Source organism: Arachis ipaensis, chromosome B5, assembly GCF_059453495.1.
Source record: "Arachis ipaensis isolate K30076 ecotype BB chromosome B5, ASM5945349v1, whole genome shotgun sequence".
Classification (NCBI taxonomy): domain Eukaryota; kingdom Viridiplantae; phylum Streptophyta; class Magnoliopsida; order Fabales; family Fabaceae; genus Arachis; species Arachis ipaensis.
Window position 1 is genome coordinate 15,955,180 of NC_142440.1, and position 24,906 is coordinate 15,980,085.

Here is a 24,906-nt window from a genome sequence, read left to right on the forward strand (position 1 = left end):
AAAGAGAGCTTTTGATTTGAATTAGAGAGGAGAGTGCGTGTGAAAGGGATAGGCCTATGCTATGCTGCATGTTGAATGAAAAGAAAGAGGCTTTTTGTTATCTGAACAACATCTGACCAAAAATGGTGAAAAATAAAAAAATAAAAAAGAATAAGAAACTTAACAATAAAAGAAAAAGGGGAAAAAGGAAAAAGGAAAAACTAATACGAAGAGGGAATAGTGGGATTGAGTTGGAAGGACAGAGTGGGGCCCTACAACAGTACCAAACCCCCCAAGATGTCTTTTTCAGATTGCCAATTGTTAGGTTAGGGCAGTGAACCCTTTCGTTTTAGACCTTGGAGGATGTTTCAGTTTCTAGTGTTAACCCACTTGATCCCATCAAAGAGAGAAAGGAAAAAAACCTTTTTTTTTTTTTTTTTGGATAGTAGGAAAAAAACTTATTTATTTTCGGACCAAAAGCAAATCTAATTTTAGTCTTTGTATTCTTTAAAGCGATATTGTCATTTGTCAGGTTTAATTTCACGCTTTCTCACTTTATTGCCTCACTTCAATGCATCTTTATTTCTAAGTAATGAAATTTTCTAATAAATACTCTCAAGACACGATATATCATTATAATTTCTTTAAAGTTTTTTAAATGTATATTTTATAAAACATGTATATCAGAAATAACCTTAACAAGTTTCCAGAAAACAAGGCAACAACTACACACCATAAAAAATCCTGTATTAAAAAATGATATAATTTTAATCAACTTGATTCGATGATGTGAGAGGAAAAGACTAGTAAAAACAAAATGAAAATAAATCAAATTGAAAATAGTCCAATAAACTAGGAGACTAAAGACAATTATGAACTACCATAATATTATTTTAATCCGTTGTCTCTTTACACGTAGTCAATCTCTTAGAATACCACCCGACAACCCCATTTCACAAAACAAGACTTCTTATATAAAAGTTGTGAAATGACACAAGTGAATAGATGAGATCATTTTTCAAATGTTTGTGTTGATAATGGTATCATTGATACTGAATAGACTTTTCTTGGATAATCGAAATGTGAAAACAAACACAAATACTAAATATTTTATAGAATCTATAACAGAAAAGAAACGCAATCCAAAGTTTCTCCAAAACTTCCAGCATGTGCAAGCTCGAAGAATTAACATGGTACTTACCAAGTAATACCTACAAAGAGCAAGGTACAAGTATGGAGCTTGGCTTGAGAAAACAATTTCCTGAGTCACTTTTCGTCATAATCAAATTCCCAAAAAAAAAAAAAAGTAAAAGTATGTTAATGAAATAATTTGATGCTTGCTTTCCAAAGAAATTGGTTGTAGTCTATTTGGTGGGGCAGTCAAATTGCTGAGACCAAGTCTTTTTTCTACTTTCTCTGCTTTTTCTTAATAATTTCTCTGCTAATCTCCAAGAAATAAATTGAATAGAGTCAATCACAACAAGCTTGCCGTTCAACTTTAAAAGGTTTAAAATTTGCTGGAGTTGATGTCGCACGTTTGATCTTCTGTGAAGCCAATTTTTCCTTCCCCTACTTTGGTGCTTACACCTTCAATTCAATCACCAAAAAAATCCAGTTATCAATGTTAAAACGTGACCGACATTCCAAAATATCCATGATGCCACAAGAGAATCATAAGAATGACCAAACTTACAAGTTCTACCTATTGATCAACCAGTAACATAAAACACTGATGAAGTCCCAAAGTAATATATCATTGTTTACATCTTCAATTCCATAATCCATCTAACTGTGCATTCTACATGGATTCTTTATTCTTTGGATAAAAAGTCTATAAATAAATTATTAGATCATTAATAGATGTTTCTAACATATCTAACTACTGGATTCATAAAGCTGAAGAACTTGTAAAATACAATACTGAAACTCTTTATCAAATAATATTGTAGTATTTATGAACTCCCACTTAATCCTTTCAGTTTTCATCAAGGTTGAAAGCTAACAACCTCAGTAGACTCGATGATGACATGATTAATTTCATTTCACTCATAGATTAAGAATACAAATACAGAAAAAAAAAAAAAAATTAAGATTCATTATTGTAGCCAAAAACCTACCTTTACAACAACAGTTTTCTACATGTGATATCTGGCTCATGCCTACCTGCAGAAAGAGACCTAATTCATCAAATTGTGAGAATCCAACAAACACACTGAAACAGTAAATTAAAAAGGAAAAGAAAAGAAGTACAAAGTAAGCAACTAGTTTTGAGAGGCAACAATCATGCAAAAGAAAAGACTAGGATACTTGAGAACTTACACCATTATTAGAGTCTTACTCTGTTTCAATTAACTTCATTTTTCTGTTAACATAATCCAGGTACCCCTAGAAAACACCAACATATGAATGTATATAAACTGAACCCGATTAATTCGATCAACATACAAGACAGAATACAAAAAGCTATCTTCAATTGACTCCATGAAAAAGTGAAAGTTTTCAAAAGGCAAAATAATATTTAAAAAAATATGTAAATACGTTATATTACGTATGATGAATTTCTTAGAACGAACAAACCTTTGCCAACTTCAGAAGCAAATAATGTATACATCAATAGGATTGCAGTTGTAAATGAATTGCGAATGCTGAATAAAATTACCTTTTCCGTTAGGAGTCATAAGTCACAACAACAAAATAATAGATTACGTCAAAGATGAAGAACCCAAAGAACCTACCTGGAGTATCCCTACAGCAGCAAATTTGTCGAGCATAGTCTTGGAATGAACTGCATTATTCAAGTTCAAAGGCCTTAAGAGCAATTCAACATTCTGCAAAAAATGGGATATATGAGACTCAACACCAGATTTCTATCCACTAGTTTCAGAGTTGCACTCGTGGAGCTCACCTTTGACGTGAAAGACTCGTTCCAATAAGTATATTTCAGACCTTGAAGTTTTTTAGTTCTAGAAAGGGCATCAATGAAGACCTTCACTTGTCCAGCCTAATAAAAAACAGGAAATCCATTAGTAAAGGGGGGAAATAATTATAATACATAATACATAGTATAGCGATGGTTAAAGATAGAAACAGACATCAGTAGAAACACGGTGACAGCTGAAAGGGAGGCCAACAACAAAGCCCTTCAATGAATATTTAGAGATCTGCAAAACAACAAATAGTAAAACTGTCAAGGATGATATTGATTTTTTCATTTTCCGCTTGAACCATTGAATTCAAAAGCAGCAACCTCGACAAATCATATTTACAACACAGAACACAAAAAAGATATAAATTGAATTGAATTGAATGGAAAAGAGAGAGAGGAAGAGAAGAAGCTCACTAGAGTCTCGAAATCGGAAGCCATTAAATCAATATTTGATTTCTTCCTGACCAGAACACTGTGGCATTGAAGAACATACAGAAAATAGTATCAAAATCAATATCTTATAAATAAGAAAAGGAAAAGGAGAGTTAAAAAAGGGACCTAAAGGGCGAAGCAATCTTGTTCTGGAAGTCGGAAAGAGCAAGACCAACGTATTTATCACCGACATCCAAACCAAGCAACCGAGCTGGTTCATTCTTGTTCACCAAATCATGAAACAGCTGAAGCGCCTTCACCTGCCTCATTTCATCTCATCTAACAACATAGTGCTGCTTTTCATTTGGGATTGGAGATTACAGCAACTAAAGTCTAAAACCCTAAACACTGATATTCTATAGAAAAGATAATCATAATCACAGGATATTATATATAACTACAGTATATGTTTACAATTTACACAACAAAGCAACAAAATATATAACACGGGTGGTTTCTCCAGGATATGGAAACCCTGTAATTGCATCGACATATATCATAATCATTATATGCTTATTTTCATTAACCAATAATAACAACAATGGGGTTTTAAAGTTATAACCAAGGTTTCTTACCCCAAAAAAATACATAAAGGTTTACCTGCTGAAACTTGGAAGGCTGAGAGATGAGAGCACGAGATGCGGTGAGAGGCCAGACGTGGGGAGCGTTGCGGCAGGATGGGTGGTGCGCGGTGGCGGCCTGGGATTGAACGGTAGAGCACGACTGCACGAAGAAGAGGGGTTCCATCGTTGTAATAACGAGTCATACTCATATTATTTCTTTTCTTTTCTTTTTTTTTTTTTTTGGGTTATGCATACACATGTTGTGTTATATGAGCCCACATCAATAGTGGATTAAACAGATTCATAACCCATAAGTCAACACCAAAACAACCCAGAAATAATTAATGACCAAGAAAACCAACACCAAATAATATATAACTGCCTTTTTTTCCAAAGGATTTTGTTTTTCTTTTTGAATTTTTTTGACATTTTCGATTTACGTTCTCTTTTATTTTTGTGTTTTTCTTTGTTTATTTTCTGTGTTCTCGTTTTTAGGTTTTTGCGATTTTTTTCGTTTTCTACGTTTTTTAAATCAAGTTTTGAAATCAGTTTTGAACAGTTATCTCATTATTAAATATAATAAATGATTCAAGTTCAGATTGTTAATTGAACCAGAGCGAAATGGATTATTAATTTATTATTTTGAATCCAATCAAGTGGCTGAGTTGTGGTTCGATTCTAGTTAATATTTTCGTTAGTAGTTTATGATTTGATAGGTGAATAATGTTATTTTTGTTTGTGAAAATTGCTATTCATCGTTGATGGTTTGAATTAAATATAATGTACGAGTTTTGCATCAAAGAAAATATTTTTGTGTATTTACAGAAAATTTTGGTATAAAACTAAGACATTTATGTGTATTATTTATGAATTTTCGATGGATTTGTACTTATAAGTTCTGTATAACTCTTTCTCTTCTTTCTCCTTCATCTTCTGCTGCTTCTTTTTTTCATCATCATCATCACAATCTTCTTCTTCTTCTTGTTCTTTTTCTTATTCATTTTTTCTTGTTATTTTACTCTTTCAAGTTTTTTCTTATTTTATTTTATTTTTTCTAAAGAATCTTTTTGTTTAACTCTTTTAACAAGAATGAAAACAAAAAAAAATCAAACCAAAAAGAAGAAAAAACATATAATGCTGTAAAATTAAATTGGAGGAGCATGAATTTATATTTATTCAACTAAAAGAAAGAAAGAAATAAGAAAAAAGAAGAAGAAGAAAAAAAATGTAACATTGCAGCCTGTTTGGAATGCATCTGATTTGAAATCATAGATGAATTGAATTCTATTCCTTGCTTTGGAATAGAAAAAAAAAAACATGAAGTTGAATTCCGGTGAGAATTCCAATTCTCATTTTACTCCCATTTACAAATCAGACCTACTTTGGTCTGATTTCAAAATCAATTATCACCTAAATCTCACTTAAACTGTGCAATATTAAAAATATCACTGTCCAAATTATAATATTCCATAATCCCTTCACTTTCTTAAACCCTATTTTGCTTATTTGTTAGAGGATTGAAGCTGCACATTGTGAAGCCCTATTCGTGTTCGTCAAGGTTGTTCGCTATTTTTACCATTTTCTGACAAGGTGCAAGCTCTTTGTTGCAGTGCCGTGAAGCTTTCCTCTTTGAGCAATGCAAACTCTCTACTCTGTCCATTGCTAGGAGCTGGAATTAGAAGTAGGAAAATATTGATTACTTTAACAAAAATTTGTTACCCATACTCTAAATTTGTGGATTTTTTTAATGTGCATAATTTGTTTGATGAAATGTCTAATTTAATTTCTAGTTCCATAAATTGTCATGATTTTTTGGCTTGTTATTTTCAAAACGGGCGTTGATAGCGTACATCAATCGAACCTTCTTATTAGGGTTCCATTGTAGTGCAACTGTACGACAACGCCACAAGCATGCAGTGAGGATAACGAATGTAGTCGACGATTGAGCAAGGTGACGAGGGAGGAGGCAGCGCAATGCATCAATCTCTTTTGGGACCAAAGAAGAAGGAAACTTGGGAGGGTTTTAAGAAGACAGTTTTATCATCATTGTCAATTGGTACTTGTTTGTATTCATGGTGGATGAATGTGACTCTTGGTGGGTCTCTGGCACAAAGAAGATCCCTACACCAAACTGGGAGAATTGAAGGCTTTGATGCACCTTGGGCTATTTCTGCTATGGCCTTTATGAATTGACCAATTCCACATCCATCACAGTGTGTGGTTAACACGTATAGCAAAGATGAACCCATACTCTATGAGATGTTGATTTTTTTTTAAAATAATTTAAATTTCTCATTTTTAAAAAAATTCCAACTATCATGATTTCATGGGTGAGATGGATCTAATTGGTGAGATTGTGTTAAACCAATTTTACTTATAAGTGATTTATATAATTATATTATCTAATTTAACTAATAAATAAAATTATACTTAATATTTATTGAGGGATAAAAATGTCTTAGAGAAATAATATAATTCATCAACAAGTCATTCCAAGCAATGAAATTCAATTCTATCTCATTAAATGAGTTAGTTGTTCCAAACTATGGAATTGAATTCCATTTCTTTAGGAATTTATTTCTTGATGGAATTGAATTCTAATTCCATCATTTAAAGGTGTCCAAACAGGTAAGAAAACATTTTTGTGTAGTTGCAGCAAATTTCAGTGTAAAAATAAGACATTTATGTGTATTGTTTAAGAATTTTTGGTGGATTTATACTGATAATTCAAAATTCTTTCTCTTCCTCTTTTTCATCTTCTATTACTTCTCTTTCTTTTTTTTCCATCATCATCACCATCTTTTTTTTCTTATTCATCTTTTCTTTTTTGTTTTACATTCTCAAGTTTCTTATTGTTTTACTTTTTTAACAAGAATAAAAACAAAAAAAAAAATCAAACAAAGAAGAAGAAAAAACACATAATATTACAAAATTACTTGGAAGAAGATGAACTTACATTCATTCAACTAAAAGAAAGAAATAAGAAAAAAATGCAGCATTAGAGAAATTATTTTTATGTATTTGCAACAAATTTTGGTGTAAAACTAAGACTTTTATGTGTATTGTTTAAAAATTTTCGATGAATTTATACTGATAAGTCTTGCATAATTCAAAACTCTTCATCTTCTTCCTCATCATCTTCTGCTTCTTTTTTTTCATTATCATCACCATCTTTTTTTTCTTATTCATCATCCATTTCTTGTTTCACCTTCTCATATTTTTTCTTGTTTTTCATCATCCATTTCTTGTTTCACCTTCTCATATTTTTTCTTGTTTTACTCTCTTAATAAGAATAAAAACAAAAAAAAATCAAACAAAGAAAAAGAAGAAACACATAATGCTACAAAATTACTTGGAAGAGGATAAACTTACATTCATTCAACTAAAAGAAAGAAATAAGGAAAAAAAGAAGAAGGAAAAATGCAGCATTAGAGAAAACATTTTTGTGTAGTTGCAACAAATTTCGTGTAAGACTAAGACATTTATGTGTGTTGTTTAAGAATTTTCGATGAATTTATACTGATAAATTCTTCATAATTCAAAACTCTTCCTCTTCTTACTCTTCATCTTCTGCTTCTTCTTCTTCTTCTTCATCTTCTTATTTCATTTTTTCATAATTCTTTTCGAATTCAACTTTGAAACTTCCTTCACTTTTTCCACGATTTTGAGAGGTTTTTCAGAAATTTTAATCGCTGTTTGAATTTTAAACGTTGCGATTTTGGTTGCAATTTTGATTGAGGAAAAAAAAACTGTTTGAGTTGGGAAAACATGTTTACATGCAATCTAATCTGAAAATTATTTATTGAGTTTAGATCAACTTGTATGCCAAAAAGACTTAAATGTATAAAAAATAAAATATAATAATTTTATTATCAAAAATCCTTTTTTTTTGGGACAAAAAATTGGATACAGCCAGACCCAGTCACCCACTATACATTAGTTGTCCAAAAACTTAAATATTAATTAGAAAATAATACTAATTAAGGCTATTGAATGAAAATATATAATTAAAAAAATCTATAAAAAAAAACATTTTAAATAAAAAACTTATCTGACAAATAATAATAGATGAAATATTAATTTCTATTTATGATAATACTTATGTATTAACTTACATATATGCAAAGATGAGTATACTTATATGGTTGAGTAGACTCATTAAACAAGAGTTATATAATCCGGGGCCTTGCGACAAATTAGTTACCGGGGAATTCTTCGTTTAACAAACTTAATCGTAATTTTGCATTCTATTTTCAGCTGCATAAACACTAGTAGCATTAAGTGAATTCACACCATCGTTATAATAAATCTGGATGGCGTGACATGCAAACAAATAAATAGCTACCACTAACAAGGAATTACAGATTAGATTTCCCCCATATTGAGATGGATTAAAAACGATAGAGATGACATCATAAGAATCAATGGAATCAATTTAATGGCCAATGAGTATCTAATATGCATGCTTATCGTTGTGTGTATAGAATTGGAGTAAGACTTCGAAGCTCAACACGCTTCTTAGCTGCTCTTCTAAAAGGCTTTCGGTTTTGCCACCTAAGACATTCTATCCCATTTGATTTCCTACACCTACTACTATCTCTATCTTCTGCTGCTGTTGCTGTTGTAAACATCTTGCAAGTGACATTGCCCACATCTCTTTTCTGTTTCTTTCTCGGGTTTGTGTGCCTCGGAGATGGGGTTTTAGGCTCCACAAATTTAGCACTACCTAATCTGCAAAGCACAAAAACATAATAATCATGCAATAGAAATTTACACGATGTTATGTAATCCTCTAGCAGAACACTATTACAAATCTCACATCTTTTAAGAATAAGGTCTCTTAGGTAGCGTTTGTTTTGAGGTACTGAGACAGAGACTGTGAGACTGAGACTCAATATCATGTTTGTTGGTTCAGAGACTGGTATTAAAATTTCTGTCTCTGTCTCCAAAATTTTAGTATTTCAGTACCTCCAAAAAGTAGGGACACAGGAGACTAAAATTTTTAGAAATGGAGACTCAAACTTTAATAACATTCTATACCTAAAATACCTTTTTGTGCAAATTAAATTAGAATTTCATTCTTGTTTTAATTTCTTTCTCTCACTTTGCACCAAACAGAATACTAAGATTTATTTCAATCTCTGTCTCTTAGTCTCAGCCTTTCCATCTCTGTCTCTCCACCAAACGCTACCTTATAGCTTATAAGTAGGGGTGTCCATGAATCGGATCCGATCCGCATATCCGCAGTGTTTATCCGAATCCGATCCGAAAATTGCGGATATGGATCCGATCCGCAAGGCTTTCGGATCGGATCGGATTGGATCCACACACTAATCGGATCGGATTGCGGATTTTGTGTTGGTATCCGCATATCCGCGTATCCGCAAAAATAAAGAAATAAATAAGTAAAATATTTTTTTTATGTTTTATTTTAACTAATAATTATCATATATGTTAAATTATTTTAATTTATTATTCAAGAAAAGTATGTTTAATATTATTTTAAGAGTAAACATATTTAAAAGAATAAAAAAAATAAATTTTATTGATTTTTTTTAATAAAAATAAGCTTTTAAAAATATTTTTGTGTTTTGTGGATATATCCGATATCCGATCCGATCCGATCCGCAAATGTGCGGATCGGATCCAACCTTAAAAACTGCGGATATTGGATCCGATCCGATCCGATAATTTTAGTGCGGATCGGATCGAAATTTTGGCCATATCCGATCCGATCCGATCCGCGGACACCCCTACTTATAAGTGCGAGACATCTCTCATCCAAAGCGCTAGCTTTTGGGATTGAATTTTTGGTGACACCAAGGATCGAACTCTTGACCTTTCGGATCTAGAGCTCTAATACCATGAATTAGGTCCATTTAATCTCAATTCTAATATGATTTGAGAACCTATCCGATCCAATGATGTTGAAGGGGATGTATTATAAGTCTCACATCTCTGGACTCGCAAAGATAAGATCCCTAGATAGTTTATAAATGCGAGGCCCTCACCCCATGAACTACCTTTTGGAGTTTAATTAGGTCCACTCAATTTTAATTCTAATACTTTCAATAAAAGCTACGGTTGAACAAACCGAATTTCATAAGAAAAAATGTGACCTCTCATGGTTTGTAGGCAATGGTTCTTCTGCACAGGGGTTGCATGCAGGACAAATGTAGAGCTGCTGCGTGCATGGTAATTTCATGCAATCAAAATGGTACCATTCATTGCATTGTTTGCATGCTATCATCCCTTTCTTATCATAAGGCTTTCGACATATACAGTAAAGCATGCATCGAAACCTCAACATCTGCCAACAAAAACCACCTCTTCATTAACAACATCCCCACAAGTTATATTAAAATAAATATAAATGACAATCTCCAGATTTTAATAACCATGAAAAGTGCTTACCTTGAGTTCCTCATCAACATCAACAGGCAAGTTTTCACCTTCTACTATTACTTCCAAAACTTTATCTAGGCTGAGTGCCCCAGAATCGTTTGCCACCTGCCCATGGTGATACGTATTAAGAACCTGAATCAAAAGGAGGTACAGGGACACAATAACAAGGGGAAAAAGATCACCACCTTTTTTGCTAGTTCTGCCCACTGCAAACCCAAGCATTTCACACTTGTAAGTTTAAGCATATAGTGATCTTCAGCTGATATTTCCATATCCACTCCCTGCCATGTTCTTCGAAATTTAGTAGCCTCAAAGTTGCTTTAATTCAAAAGAAATTTTATAAAACAGAAAAGTGAAACAAGTACTTGAAATAAATAAGGCTACCACATCAACCTAACCAACAGCAAGTACCTCATTCATATGCTTCTGAATCTGCCGGATTGTGGGCTTGCATACACCATTTAGCAATCTATTGACTTGAATTTTCCACAAGTTTTTTGCTAAAGCCAACTCAAGGTCAGAATTATCATGTTCATCATAGACACCAGCCACATCGCTAGCCTATATATAAAACTTCAGTAAGCAAAATGAACCAAATTGTGACCGGTGTCCGGCCAAGTGAGATGAAATAATCATATTCCACAGTGAAACATAATATGAATTAAAACTAGTAACAGGCTCTTAAAAATAGATGGATAACATACCTTTATAGCTTTCATCAATTTTTCAGAGACAATGCTTATATCTTCATCAACAACAGTTGATGCAAAGTTCAGTATTTCTCTCAAGAAAGATTTGCACAGAAGGGCTTTCTCAACAAGTTCATTCAGAACTTCCATTTCATCAATCCTGCATAGACTAAATTTTGTTACCCAAAGTAACTGTTGGGTGAAATGGTATAGAGAATTAAAACATCATCTGCAACTATCAATATGAAGTGTAGAAGATAGCTTTACGAAATAAATGTATCTAAGGCATGTTTTGCAATGTTATGATTTTCGACATGGAGAAAATAAAAGGCAAGAGCATTTTGTTTGGTTTAAAACTTTATATGTATTCAGAGAGCCGGAGTGGCTCAAGTGACTTGACAAGCAAACTAGGAGATGCATCACAAAGAAATTGTTACTGTAAGACAAAACATAAATCATGGCCGCAGCTCCAACCTTTTTCCCCTAAACTTAGACAATTATTCTTTTCTACCTGAAAATTCTATTAATTCAATATACAATATCTACATGGTAATTAAATACAATTATTCTTTTCTACTTGAAAAGCTACGCTTAATAGATATATCCTTCTTCTGCTTTGTTTTTGTATAAGGAAACTCTTATCCCAAGAATGTATTATCCTTCTCCTCATCTTAATGAAATCTCCTTTTATCAAAATAATAATAATAATAATAATAATAATAATAATAATAATAATAATTAAAAGAATACAATGGCTCCATTTTATTTTATTATTTTGGTATCAAATGATTTATTAGTTTAGTATGAAATTTACATGGCTTTTATCATGCGTAACATCATCTCTTGGAAATCCATGTGTTCCTGTTTGAGTAACATGATAAATCTTACTGAATCAATAATGGTCGTTGCATACGATGAAAATAAAGATTTGATGTGGATCACAATACCTCAAACAGAAATGTTCAGCTTCCGACAGAAGAGCAGTGAGAATTTTCAATTCAATACGCTTCTTACCAAACCTCTGCACCAAGCAAAAGAAATAGAATGAATATGTGAGCTTTTGTGAAATTATGACTAGTTTGGTATGGCTAAAAATGATTTGACTATACCAGGAGGCCACCTCCACTTGGATAATGAGATTCACCAATCAAAATTGCACAGTAAGGGCATTTGTAGTTTTCAATGCAGGTGTCCTTTGCTGTTAGTCCAATGCACTGCAAATGATAGCTGTCCAGAAGGAAGATAACGATAGATAGAGAAAATATATCAAATGTAAATTCATAGTAACAAAATAAACGCAAAAAGTTAGAAATAAAATTCCATTATTTGAAACAAGGCAATAAGTACTTTACCAGTCCATACAAGTCGAACAAGTAAGAAATTCCTGACACTCAGAATGCAAAAGACAGCAAATGCAGAGGTTTTGATCCTTCCTTTCTTTAACATCACCATATATGAACAATGATCTCTCTAGAGTCTGTTTTATCTGAAAAATATCAGGCAAGACCCTAAGTATGTAGAATATACAAATGAGACGCAGAAATATATTTTAAAATCCATACCTTCTTCAGCACATTAAACAGCAAATTGTCAGTTTGGACAGAAGATCCTATTTTGTCTAAGCATCGTTTCTTCCAATTTTCCACCTTCTCAACTTCAGATAAAATCATATCCAGCTCTGAGCAACTGAAAGCAACAGTATCTCCAAGCTCCTGAATGCAATTAAATCATATTTGATGACTCTTCTCAATTAAACCAATGATATGATATTTAAGTCCTACTAAAATACATCATGACTGGTAAAGCCTTGATGAAAGTTGTGAAAGCTTCCACTTTTTAACCATAGCTTTCACTTTTATACTATAACTTTCACCTTTTAAAACCGGCATGCTATCAAGAAGCTCAGCACTAGAAGAAAATCTCTAAGGAGAGAAAGCAATTAACCACCAGTCTTTCACCCATAGTAATTTTTTATTTTATTTTCTTTTTTTGGTGGTAGCGGCTAGTTGTAGCTTAGCCACCGGTAAAAGAAGATTACAACTATGAATGCAGCTCAAAATATACTCATCAATTGTATGCATAAGGTCACCTATTGATACATCGAAAAACTATACCTTCAGCTGCAACATCAATGACCAAGATCGATCCCTAGAATTCAGGCCAAAAAATTGGTGCACTTGTTCTTGCCATAACCTAAAGTAAAAAATGAAAAAACAATTGCGTAGGCAATCAGTCAATAGTGATATAAACTAGTAATATATTCTTGACCAACATAATTTAGTCTAGTAAAAACAAGGGTTCAGAGAGCAATGTCAGAAGGCATGGACTCAATTTGAGAATGGCTTCAATAATGAGATAAAAAACCTTTGGCTCCAAATTTGCATGCCAGAAATCTAAATCACTTAACAAAGACTTCACAAGAATAGAAAAGGCCAATATATAAAGAACACCCAAAGAAGGATGGATTGCCATTGAAAATACTAAAAACAAAATTAAATATCATAAATACAATCTTAATACTACAACCAACAAAATAAGCATTTTTTTTCCATTTTTAATAGAAAAGACTTACATATGTTTTCTAATGGCTTCTTCAAGTTGACCATATACTGCTCCAAAGGTCATATTAACATTCTGTAAGTGGGGGAAAAAAAAAAAAGAAAAAGTGGTAGATGTAAGAGGAAAAGTCATTCATTTATCATTATGCACCCAACATAGTGAAAAAGTCGTTCATTTATCATTATGCTGTTGTTGTTTCTTGTTAACAGATGGATAGATAAGACATGAGATTGTAACTTCAGAAAATTGCATAATATAGTACCTTATAATCATTAAGAGTATCTTGAACCTCAGTCAAATGGCATCTTCTAGAATTACAAGGTCGAGATATTTCCTCCAACGCTCTCCTAAGCCATTCAACTCCATCAACCAGAACTTTCAACAGCGCACCAGAAACAGAGGAATGAGAAAGACCTTCCGCAACCTCCAAAACATCCTACATTAACAATCAGCAAGCATGTCGCACAAATAAGTGTTTTTATTCCTTATATAAGAAGAAATTCATCGAGATAGAAGAGATACAAAGACCGGAAAGAACAAGGAATCCTCTTGGATCCTCACAAACAAGATTTAAAAAGGCAGCGCAATCAAATATTGAGAGGGTGGAAACAGCAGCAAAGCATACATTAAAACCAACAGAAGTCACGGAAAGACAACTTGGGTACACTACAAATACAAGCTTAGAAGCATATTTGACTAAAGCAAAAATAGTAACCTCTAACGATGACGGACAATCACTGAAACAAAGGGCTCTTTTGCACCATTGTAGTGTAGAACAAGATGCTTGAAGTTTTGAAATCTCTATGAAGTCAAAACCAAGTGAAACACCAGATGCTATAGCAGATTGGATTCTTGCAATCAAATCTTCCACCCTAAACATTAAATCACTGCTTACTCCATCAACACAGTTATCCAATTCGAAAAGGCACCGACAATCATCCAGTAGAGAAGATGCTTCACATTCCCAAAGTTTGCAGTTCTTCAAAACAAGTTCCAGCATCCTTCTTTCTCCCAAAGATACTTTAAGAAGCTTCGATTCAGAAACCAACATCTAGTAGTGCAGAATTAAACTGTCATATTATGATCATAATATTTTTGGGAAGATAACAAAGGATGGACAAAATATGAACCTGCAAGTCCTCAACTTTCAGCAAAGAACTTGAAGCACACGGAGAAGAGACTAAATATGGCTTTGAATTCCTTAACCATAAATTAGCTTCAGAAAATGCGTCTTTAACATCATTAAGTGAAGGAAGAATAGCAAATATGTTTTCTGAATCCCTACAAACAAGCAACGAAACAAAAATATTCCCAGGAGCCAAAATTAGCTTGCTGAGCTGAGTTCAGTAAACACCGAGAAAACAAAACAAAAAAAACATCAAAAAACAACAACTCAGACATTGTTGAACCTGATCATGTCCTCAAAGTCAGAAATAGGATTCTCATGTGAAAGAATCTCTCTAGCCCTTTCCTCCCAAGGTATGGCAAGAGCAAGGACACAAGATAAATCAACGAATAGTTTCTCTTCCTCAATGTGTAGCCTGAAGAATCAATAACAATATTAGTTGAATAAAACTAAAGCCAAATGACATGTCAGTTCAAATGAAGAAAGGAAGTAAAATGTTACATTTTAGCTTCCTCTAGCAGTTGCTGAATGAATTCCAAAGGCATTCTAGAATCATGAGCCTGTACCAATTTGATATAATTTCTATCATTTCTCAATATTGTAAGAATTTATTGAGCATATAATACCAAAATTGGTGAGCTTGGTAAAATGATGACTAACCTTCAAAGCATTCTCCCGGCAACTAGCTTTCTTTAGCTCCATCTCAACTAATGGCAACTCATCAACTGCAAAATATAAACTGAACCTTCAGTTACTGTAAATTAACAATAAAAGAAAAAATACCAAATGCACGGGCCTTCAAAAATCTAATTGATCATAGATCTGAAATAATCCACAATACCTTGAATTTTTAAAGATGAACCTTCTTCAAAAATGTGCATCAATTCATTAACTGTATTATGTTGATCACCCTGCACATGAGCTCTCCTTAAAAGATCATTAACATGGGCAACCCACAACACAGTATCTGAATGGTATTGTCTTAGAAGCTGCAACTCTGGTACAGCAACTGCAAAATTGTCCCATTCCTTAAGCAGCAAACTAACATTCTGCAGACCTCATTAGTTAATAAAATTATGCCTTTGAATCATCACAAACAATTAAAAGATGTGAAAAAGAAGCAATAGGCAGACCTGTAGATTCATAGGACCTTCTAACATCTCACGACATTGGATGCTACAAGATTCAGCTCGATTTAGCATATTCTCAAACACCTCTATCTCTGGAAGATGAACTTGAAGATCCAAGATCTATTGAAACCATGAATTTCTTAATATGATATAAGCTCAAAGTTAACATCATATTACTTTTCCTCGACTTATTAAGTTACCTTCCATCTTTTTCTTTTTCTTTTTTTTTTTTTTTTGGATGGGCCATAGAACGATAAACAAATTTAACAAAACCAGTGAAAGGTTTTTATTACCTCTGATTTTAACTTGTAAAGAATGTTAAACTCTAAGACAGTAGGATGTCTCGCAGAGATACACTTTCTAACACTGTCCAGCCATGTCTGTCAAGCCTCAAACAAACAAAAATAATATTAGTGTCCAAACAAACTTATCAGTAAAGTAATGAACAGGAGATTAAACATGGGAAAAGAAAAGAAATATGTGTCAAACTATCTGGTGGCAATGCCTACCTTAATCAAAGAAATCCTCCCTTCTAATTTCTTACTCTCTTTCATGTAGATGGGCAAGCCACAAGCTCTGGAGTATAAAAGTTCCAACTCAGACATCTGGAATGAATAATATTAATCAAATTGAATGGAGTGGAAAGAAAAATTAATGTCATAATATGTTATTACAACTAGCAAAAACATGAGCTTTAAGGAGATACATTTATTGTCAATATGAAGTAATGAAGGCATATGAATAGTCTAGATTCTAGGACAAAGTACCTTTGAACACCTCGATAAAGCAGTATCAATATCCTGAACTAATAACCTCGCTTCTTCAGCGTATTCCTGCAAGAACAAAAGTTTTTATTGTACAAATCCAATTTGCAGAAAGTTACAACCACCAAAAACACTATAGAGCTTCTCAGCCAAAAGACACGATCCAGCTTATTCAAGTGAAAAGGCACCTTCAATTTATGATAATTAGGCTCATTGCAAGGTGGAGGATTAAATCTCAATAACTCATCAATGAATTCTAAATGAACTTTCTTTACAGTTGAGTCTTGATACCAAAACTCAATTTTTGTTATGCAATCTCTTATCCCTTCTGCCCACTTCTGAGCTTCAATCAAGGTCTTCACCATATCTCGAACCTATATCCCAAAATAAAGCTGGACTTAGTTGTGTACAGTGCATAATAAGTTTGAAGTAATACATCAACAACAACAACGAGAACTCACAGAGTCCATCTCAGAACCAGCCCAAAGAAACTGTTCAGCTTTCCTTAGTGTAGTAACAAATGCATTGCTCAGAAATGGATTCTGAAGAATCGTACTAGATTGCAGAAGCCATTCTGTAGCAAGTTGATTTAAATTAACGGAGATACCTTTCACCTACATGCATTCGAGGTCTCAGATTTAAAACAAGAAATATTATTTATGAATAACAATACAAACATCATGTTGTCTAACTTTATTTAAGAAATGCAAAACTTTGTTGACAATCAACTAGGTGGTCGTTGTTAGGGAGGATAACAACATACCACTTTCAAGAGAACAGCTAAGTCAAAGGTATGGAAGTATAAAGACAGCATATCTTTTGATTACAGAAACATAACCAAATCTTACTCTTGCAAACTGGATTATAATTTAACAAGATTGAAAAAGAACCAAAAAAACTAAATATATAACCTTTTTGGTCAAAGCACCCTGACAAGAAGATTGCCTTCTAACACTTCTACATTCAGCCTTGTCATCAGAAGTAAATTCTTCCATGGAAAAGGCCAAGTCAAACAATTCTGCAAGTGAATGACGGTAGAGAAGACGCAGCTTCACAGTCTTACACTCACAAAGGTGTTCCGAGTGCTGCACAATAAAAACCGAATTCAGCCAATTGAAATGTCACCATCAGTGAGTTAACAAACCCAGACTAGTAAAATCCTGGAAATTTAGAGCATATACAATACAAATAATAATAAGTATGGGTTAAAGTTTCACAGCCACTTGATAAATACAATGATTGGGAATTATATCTTCGGTGGGTGTTTACAAAGCCAATTTAACCTCAAAAGATCAGGACAAAAGAGGTTTGAAAGAACAAATAACCACCAAGAATTAAGACATTGCAAACTTCAGTTGGAAATCAAGAGAGACAAAAAAATAAGGGATAAAGTGAAAGAAAAACCAATATTAAGAGGCCAGATGTGTAATACATAAACTGAAAAATGACTTTTGCAAATGCAGCAAATTGATCCCCAGATTTGTCATGGAATAATGCAACTACACTTGCTGGATCAGTACTATCGTAAATTTCAGAAGAATACAAACAAAACAACAGAACATATATTAGCAATTTTCAATCATATGTAAGATGTGAACCAACATGCATATCGAACCAAAATCTTTATGATCACACTGAATATAAGGCAGAATATTGTAAAGAGCTCAAAGCAGTCATGTGGATATCTTTAGACGTGTCTATATATCTATTAGTTTCCTTCAAAATTAATAAGATACAGAAAGTTGAATGATTCAACCGAAAAAATTGGAAATACATATAGAGATGAGTTCAGATTTATTTTTGAGTTTTGCATTGATTCAATGTTGCATATGAATGATAGATGCTAATCAAACCCATTAGCAATACCATAAGCACATCTATTTACCTCCAGGCACACAAAAGATGATGGTCGGCAACTGCACACAACAGCAGAGAGATAGAGATATTGCTGGCAAATAATGCATGTTGGATCCTACAAAAGACACCAATGCATACAACCAGAAGAGAAAGAAATTAGGAATAATCAATTTATGTTGACATAGATTAAAAACAAAACCAACAACAACTACCTTACCTCCTCAGTTCCCACATATTGTGGACATTTGCGAGGAGTCATGCGAGAATATTTAATTATACCATCTTTCCATAGTTTCTCTCTCCAAGACTTTTCTTTATCTGATATTCTCAACAATTCCTTCTTCAAATATGAAGATACTCTGCTGTCAACATCGCCATGCTGAAACAACGAAAATCAACCAACAAATGATATATTTTGGTCAAGACTGGTTTTTGTTTGCTAGATTTGAACCACAAACAACATGCCTCAAATATTTACAAAGTTCCCCCCCTGATTTTATTTGTTGTTGAAATTCTCCATTATAATTACAGAAACTACTTTATTTTCTTTACCTTTCATGGTTTCAAAATTCTATGAAGAAAATGGTGGAAACAAAAACTTCAGAAAATTTTGAATGCAAGAACTTTTCCCCCCCTCAAAAATATGGCATTTGTCATTGCAATAATACAAGAAATAAGCCAAATACTTCGTAGCTTTTTAATGCTGTCTGGAAATTGCAACTTAATTGCATGCAACAAAGTCAGAAGATCTACAAACCTGGGCTACTACACAAAGAAGCTCCTCATGCGACAATACAGCAGGTTTGTGATACCGCTGATAGAGATCAGCACCAAATGCACCAAAAGGTAGCCAGTCAGCTGGAGCAAAATTTACTGCCTCTGCACAATTCAAACCTGAGAACACAAACAAATTATACGAGCTTCAGAGGCACTAGATTGAATAATAAGCTGGTAGTTTTTGATAGATACAATATATAACCACATACCAAGATTGAAACCTCCATGATATGATCGTGGGAAGGTTATAACAAAATTCCCAGGCTCCTGATGAATGTAAAGAATGGAAGAAAAGTGTCAAAAGGTAAACACATATAACAAGAAAATGAAGAGTAAAATCTCTACAGTTGTTCTAGGCATTCTAAGAAAACATGCAAGCAGGTAGACGCAAAGAATCTATAATATGTTCGTAGTAGCAACTTCAATAAAACTACTACGCCAATCATGATTTTCAAGTCCATTTAGTGTGGAGTGCTTATTTACAATATAAAACATTTCTCTTCTGATTTCACAATTTCAATAAAAGCAAACAATCAATCATGCATTTACAATAGTAAGCCAAAAAAAAAGAAGGTTCACTAATAATGAGCAAGGTATATGAAACCTGAAGTACGCTGTAGACAGGAACCCCATTTTCTTGCAAGACAGATGGGTTTAACATAGTAACAAGCTGGAAAAGTAGATCAGGTTGCGCATCGAAAAGATCAGGAAGACTACTTCTCATCACCTACAATGAAGTTGATCATTTTACTGTCATTATAAATAAGTATTTGAACACTCACATAGGTGGACTCTTCCATTTAAAAAATAAATAAATAAAATAATAAATAAATCCTTAACAAAAAAAAAGAAGAAAAGCATTTTTATTTTGGAGTTAAACAAAGGAGATATAATACATAAGATCTAATAAAGAAGCAATTAATAAATGCACATAAAGTGATATTTAGACAGTATTACCAAAATTTGAATCACATCATATGCCTGATATACATTTATAATAATGATAACAAAATGCTTTATCTTAAAAAAAAAATTTTAAAAAATCTCTATAAACATGTGAATTGTAAAATATTTTTACATTTAGAAAATGAAATATTGTATTGGCTTAAATAAGATTTTGGTTCCTATAAAATACTCTTTTTGGTTTTGGTCCCTATAAAACTTTTCTTTTGATTTTAATCCAGTAAAATACAGGTGGTCTCTATTTTAGTCCCTATTGTAATGCAGCGTCAGCACTTAAACAGAGCAAACTATTGACAACAAATAAACTAGAGACTTTAAATATTACTGGATCAAAAAAAAAATATAGGGACCAAAATCAAAATAGGAGTATTTTATAGAGACCAAAAATTTATTCTAAGTCTATCTTTATTCATAGTACACTAACTATAAAAATCTGAGCCTTTTCTCACTAAATGAGATAGACTATATAGATCAAGCAACACCATACTGGCGAAAAATCATATCTATACTTAAACTATTTCAAAATCCAAAGTACACCAATAGATAGAGATTCTTCACAGGCAAGGCTATCTAAATTTAGTGATGTTATCAATTCATAAAAGTTGTTTATTTACATAATCAAAATTTCAAATTTTAACTAATAAATTCTAAAAATCACTTCAATCAAATTATTGAAGGAATCCCTCTATGCTATGGGTGTATTTGTTTCATTTTTTGGGGCAACCAAGTCACTTTTTATCTTAAATGAACAGAATATTTAAAAAAATCTTTTCAATTTTTTAATAGAAGCTGAAAGAATGGCTTCTCCAAAAAATACTTTTAGCTCTAAGAGTATGAGCTAAGCTTTAGTATAAGTGTAATGCAGGATCATTCCCTGCGGCCAGCAACCTGCAGAGCTGCCATAACTACCCCACCTACTATAACTAAATTAGCATGTTGATTACTATCAGATCTATGTGGCCAATAAGTCATGGCTATCTTGGTATTCCACCTCTGTGCTAGGTTTTGTTTTATCTTGTAAATTACAAATAAATTGATTTTTCAATGACTGGAACCCTTTTCAAAATATTGTCCATCTATCTTTACTTATCTTACATCTCTAGTTCCTGTAAAGCAAATAAATCCTGTACCTATGGCTACCATACGCACAAATGTGAATAATTAGGTTCTACTAGATAATAGAATCAGATAAAACTGGTTAATTCTTTTTGGCAACTTTCAATCCTACAAGTGAAAGGATGGAAAAAGCAATAGAAGTAGAAGAGTAGAAGAAGTAATAACACAGTGAAATTCAAGAACCCCAAGACATACCTTCTCAAATGCACTGGCTTGATTGCCAGGAACACTGTACCAGCACTTTGGCTCTCCCCTAGAACAAAATTGAAATCAGGACCAGATTCGTAAGGAAAAAATACATGATTTCAGGTAGAAACGTTTAAAAATGTTAAGGAATTACAGCAATAGTAACGAAATGTTAAGGAATTGCTGCAATACTAACCAGATGTGTAGACTTCTAGGCATAAAGCCATACTAGTACTGTAGAATATATTACCCTCTTCCATGTATACATTATTCCCAGAAAGAAAGGGCAAAAAAAATAGAGTGTATGATAACCGCTAGGTGTTCGAGAGACCTAGCTCTTCCGGGTCCATTTCCAACCTTTCGGAATGCTCCACTTAGCACTCTCCCACATCCTATATAGTTCTTACCACCTCACTCCACATGCCTACTCTGCAGAGTTTGCTACAAATGTGCATACCCCACTATTTGTTAATTCTCACTATGTGTAGTTCCTTGTTTGCCCTTATCTTTCTTTCACTCTTTAGCATAAGACTTTTTAATGGGCATTGGAACCAATAATGAAAGTTAAAATTAAATCCCATGATTTCTTTGTATTCTTACATGTAGGGTACTTCATAGGCATGTCAGGATCTCCATAATACATATATAAGTTGAATGAACTAGTGAAAATTTTCCACATTTAAGCCATCCCTAATATAATAAAATCTTGCTCCTATGACTATTTTAGTATTCATTGAAGACATTAGCTTATGGAATTCAACTCTAAGGCCCAGTTTGGGTAAACAACTTAATTAAGCTCCTTTTGAAAAAAGAGCATAAACAATAAATATTTATATTAAAAGTAGCTTATAAATAAGTTATTTTGTATTTGGATTTTTAGTCCTAAAAGTGCTTATTTTAAAAGAAGAGTGAAAAAAAGCTTTTTATTACGAGAGAAGTCATTTTTTAACTTCTTCATAAGCACTTCAATAGCTTTTTAGAAAGTTACAATTTGGTTTTGAAATTTGCACCATGCTATAACTTTTCATAAGTTAAAAGTAAAAAAAAAATTACTTATGGACCTATCCAAACTGACCCTAAATCACCTAGTACTACAGTAAGGTTGGTACATTATCCAAAAAAAAAAACAAAAATCAGGCCATTGATGGTGCTGATAACTAATGTATTACAAATAAATAACAAGATAACTTGTGCAATAAATAACAAGATAATTTGTACGGGGACAGCACAAGTGAATAAAATTAGAGCATACCAGTGTAAATAATTCATTGAGTAAAAGCAGTGATCCTCGAAGTGCCAGCAAAAAGATGAGAACAACATCCCAATATATAGCCAGGGTACCATAACACCAGTGATATTGTGTTGAATAGATCTAAGCATTGAGCCTTTCAGCTTTGGCAAGTTATTGAGATTCCATGGGATTGTTGCGTATTCTTGCCATAACTTGTCGTCAACGGATTGCATTTTCTGATCAGCAACGCGTGGGAAACCACTTCCATATACAGATGTATCCAAGTCATTTCCATACATAACCTCAACTTCACCAACTGATCCTTCGACAATCTCCCAAAATTTTTTCTCCATCTGCACCCTTGAAACAGGCCCTGATCCAAACCATCTCCTCCTTGACCGATCAGCAATACGCCTAAAGGCTTCCAATGTGTAATGCTTCCCAGGCACAAAACCAAAGCTGTCCCTGTCAGAATTCAAGCAGCTGAAACAGTACCAATTTCCCTGTGGAATTTGCTTCAACGGCGGGGAAAGACAATAAGTATGCCAGCCCTTATCGCACCTATCACACAAAAGCATGACTTCACCGTGCAAACCACTCTTGCACTGCTCACAAATCTGATCACGTTCTTCTTCTACATGTACTTTACAATCCTTAACTTTCAGACCACTAACCCTCCGGGGATGCTTCTTGGACGTCGAGGATTGCACTCTGTGATCACTCTTCCTCTCATCTCTCTCACCTTTCTTACAGTTCACAGCAGTCCCTTGATTCATCTTATTATAAAACTCCTCATAATCATACAAATGCTCCCGGTACAATTGACACAACACATGCTTAGCACAATCCGTAATCTTCCCGGCCGGCCTCAAAAACCTAGCAACATCCCCCCACTTCTTGGCATCAACAACCTTATCGTACCCGCCAAAGCGCTTAACCGCATTGAACAACTTGCATAAGTCCAAGTCCTCCCCTTCAAACACAACCCTCTTTCTAGACTTCTTACCACACTGGTCCTGCAAGAACCTAGAGTACTCCAAGTCAAAAGTCATGGAGTCCGATGCGGCGGGGCGAGCCTGGAGCTTGTGAATGGCCTGTGTCTTGGTGGGAAAAGTGAAAGTATCCAGATCCAAAGCAAAAGGAGGGTTCCAACCCTTTGGTGGAACAATCCTACAAATCCCATAAGGCTCAGCCTCAGGCCTAATCTTGTAAATATAATCTAAAGGATCCTTGAACTCATCCTCAGTAGGGTAATACACAGGACCTGAGGGTACACTGGTGGACTCGCAGCAGGTAACAGTGTTGCTCGCCCCAACTACACCCTTCTCCACAGCCCTAGGTCTACCCTTCCCCATCACTATACATACCAATTCATGAATGTGCAGTGCACAACACAACACTCAGATATAGAAAGTATGAAAATGAGTAAAGAGCTAAGGTTTATGGCGCTTACCTTCTGAGAAGTGAAGTCAATGAGAGTGGATAAATTATGGTTTATGGTTTATGGATGGTGTAAGTGGGGACTAGTCTTTTGGTGCTTTTGTTTAAAGGAGCAGTGTCTGTTGATTTTTTTATATAAAAAAGGAGGATGGAGCAATGCTGATGTGCCGTGGGACAATGGAAAACCTTCGTGGGAAAGATAACACTCAATAAAGGGTTGGGCTGTTTATCTCAGGCCCAATATGTTTAATCCATAGAGACCCAAATCACCCTGATTAGTAATTATTGAACACGTTATTAAGAACAATGCGTTTCTGGAAAAAAAAAACAAACAAACAAACAAAAAGAACAATGTATTTTATCTTTTCAAAAACAAATTTTTTTTTATTATTTCTAATACTTGAATTCAAATTTGTTTTTTAAAACTCAACATATTTATCATTTTAACTAATATTATATTTAATATTATTATACATTATATATTTGTCACCAAAAAAAATATACATTATATATTTTAAAAAATATTTTTTATTTTCATTTTAACTAATAATTATTTTACATACTTTTTAATAAATAAAAATTTAATATTTTTACTATCACTCAATTAAATTTATCTATTTTTTTATACGACTATGTGCGATTGATTATAGTTGTAAACTTCTTTTATGTTCACAGAACATAAAAGTTAAATTCTTTTTTTAAACACCTTCAAAAGGTAATGAAAATTATTTTTAATTTTTAAAAAATAATTTTAAATATATTT

The 24,906-nt window shown here is 33.3% G+C and overlaps 2 protein-coding genes across 12 annotated transcripts; both read right to left on the reverse strand.

Moving 5' to 3' along the window:
- Nucleotides 1–1,060: 1,060 nt before the first annotated feature.
- Nucleotides 1,061–4,265, reverse strand: LOC107643075 (Polynucleotidyl transferase, ribonuclease H-like superfamily protein). 11 transcript variants are annotated; one of them, XR_015883470.1, is made up of 9 exons: nt 3,938–4,265; nt 3,464–3,616; nt 3,320–3,377; nt 3,072–3,140; nt 2,885–2,980; nt 2,715–2,807; nt 2,299–2,364; nt 2,097–2,142; nt 1,061–1,566 (listed from the first exon to the last, which is right to left on the reverse strand). XR_015883470.1 is itself a non-coding variant. In XM_021123138.2 (9 exons), the coding sequence occupies exons 2-8, from the start codon at nt 3,604–3,606 to the stop codon at nt 2,139–2,141; spliced, it is 510 nt and encodes a 169-aa protein (XP_020978797.1). In that variant the 5' UTR covers nt 3,607–3,812; nt 3,938–4,219; the 3' UTR covers nt 1,061–1,566; nt 2,097–2,138. The 11 variants fall into 11 exon arrangements, 4 of the variants coding, with proteins under 4 accessions (XP_020978797.1, XP_020978792.1, XP_020978793.1 ...); XR_002362443.2 differs by having other exon boundaries at nt 2,097–2,138; nt 3,464–3,812; nt 3,938–4,219; XR_002362442.2 differs by having other exon boundaries at nt 3,464–3,812; nt 3,938–4,219.
- A 3,853-nt stretch (nt 4,266–8,118) lies between these two features.
- On the reverse strand, nt 8,119–24,245 carry LOC107643076 (transcription factor jumonji (jmjC) domain-containing protein). The gene is made up of 34 exons (XM_088486631.1): nt 24,157–24,245; nt 22,725–24,060; nt 21,482–21,539; nt 19,812–19,934; nt 19,417–19,474; nt 19,188–19,324; nt 18,648–18,809; nt 18,459–18,545; nt 17,485–17,658; nt 17,035–17,187; nt 16,762–16,947; nt 16,577–16,642; nt 16,319–16,414; nt 16,103–16,189; nt 15,813–15,929; nt 15,521–15,728; nt 15,340–15,404; nt 15,181–15,239; nt 14,963–15,094; nt 14,684–14,834; nt 14,269–14,604; nt 13,816–13,989; nt 13,567–13,628; nt 13,109–13,187; nt 12,557–12,706; nt 12,347–12,480; nt 12,104–12,221; nt 11,942–12,015; nt 11,010–11,154; nt 10,717–10,866; nt 10,491–10,586; nt 10,315–10,410; nt 10,020–10,210; nt 8,119–8,631 (listed from the first exon to the last, which is right to left on the reverse strand). Exons 2-34 carry the CDS (start codon nt 24,056–24,058, stop codon nt 8,367–8,369), a joined length of 5,523 nt encoding a protein of 1,840 aa, XP_088342757.1. The 5' UTR covers nt 24,059–24,060; nt 24,157–24,245; the 3' UTR covers nt 8,119–8,366.
- Nucleotides 24,246–24,906: the final 661 nt, after the last annotated feature.

Bases quoted from the DNA above. Each gene is read 5' to 3' on its own strand.
- LOC107643075 (XM_021123133.2), bottom strand. From the start codon at position 3,606: ATGAGGCAGGTGAAGGCGCTTCAGCTGTTTCATGATTTGGTGAACAAG. The intron at 3,378-3,463 runs GTCCCTTTTTTA...TCAATGCCACAG, and splicing joins AAGATTGCTTCGCCCTTTAG to TGTTCTGGTCAGGAAGAAAT. The intron at 2,157-2,317 runs GTAAGACTCTAA...TTGATGAATTAG, and splicing joins ATGAAGTTAATTGAAACAGA to GTCTCTTTCTGCAGGTAGGC.
- LOC107643076 (XM_088486631.1), bottom strand. From the start codon at position 24,058: ATGGGGAAGGGTAGACCTAGGGCTGTGGAGAAGGGTGTAGTTGGGGCG. The intron at 17,188-17,484 runs GTTATATATTTA...GAATGCATGTAG, and splicing joins AGGGTGCTTTGACCAAAAAG to GTGAAAGGTATCTCCGTTAA. The intron at 10,411-10,490 runs GTGGTGATCTTT...CACCATGGGCAG, and splicing joins GGGCAGAACTAGCAAAAAAG to GTGGCAAACGATTCTGGGGC.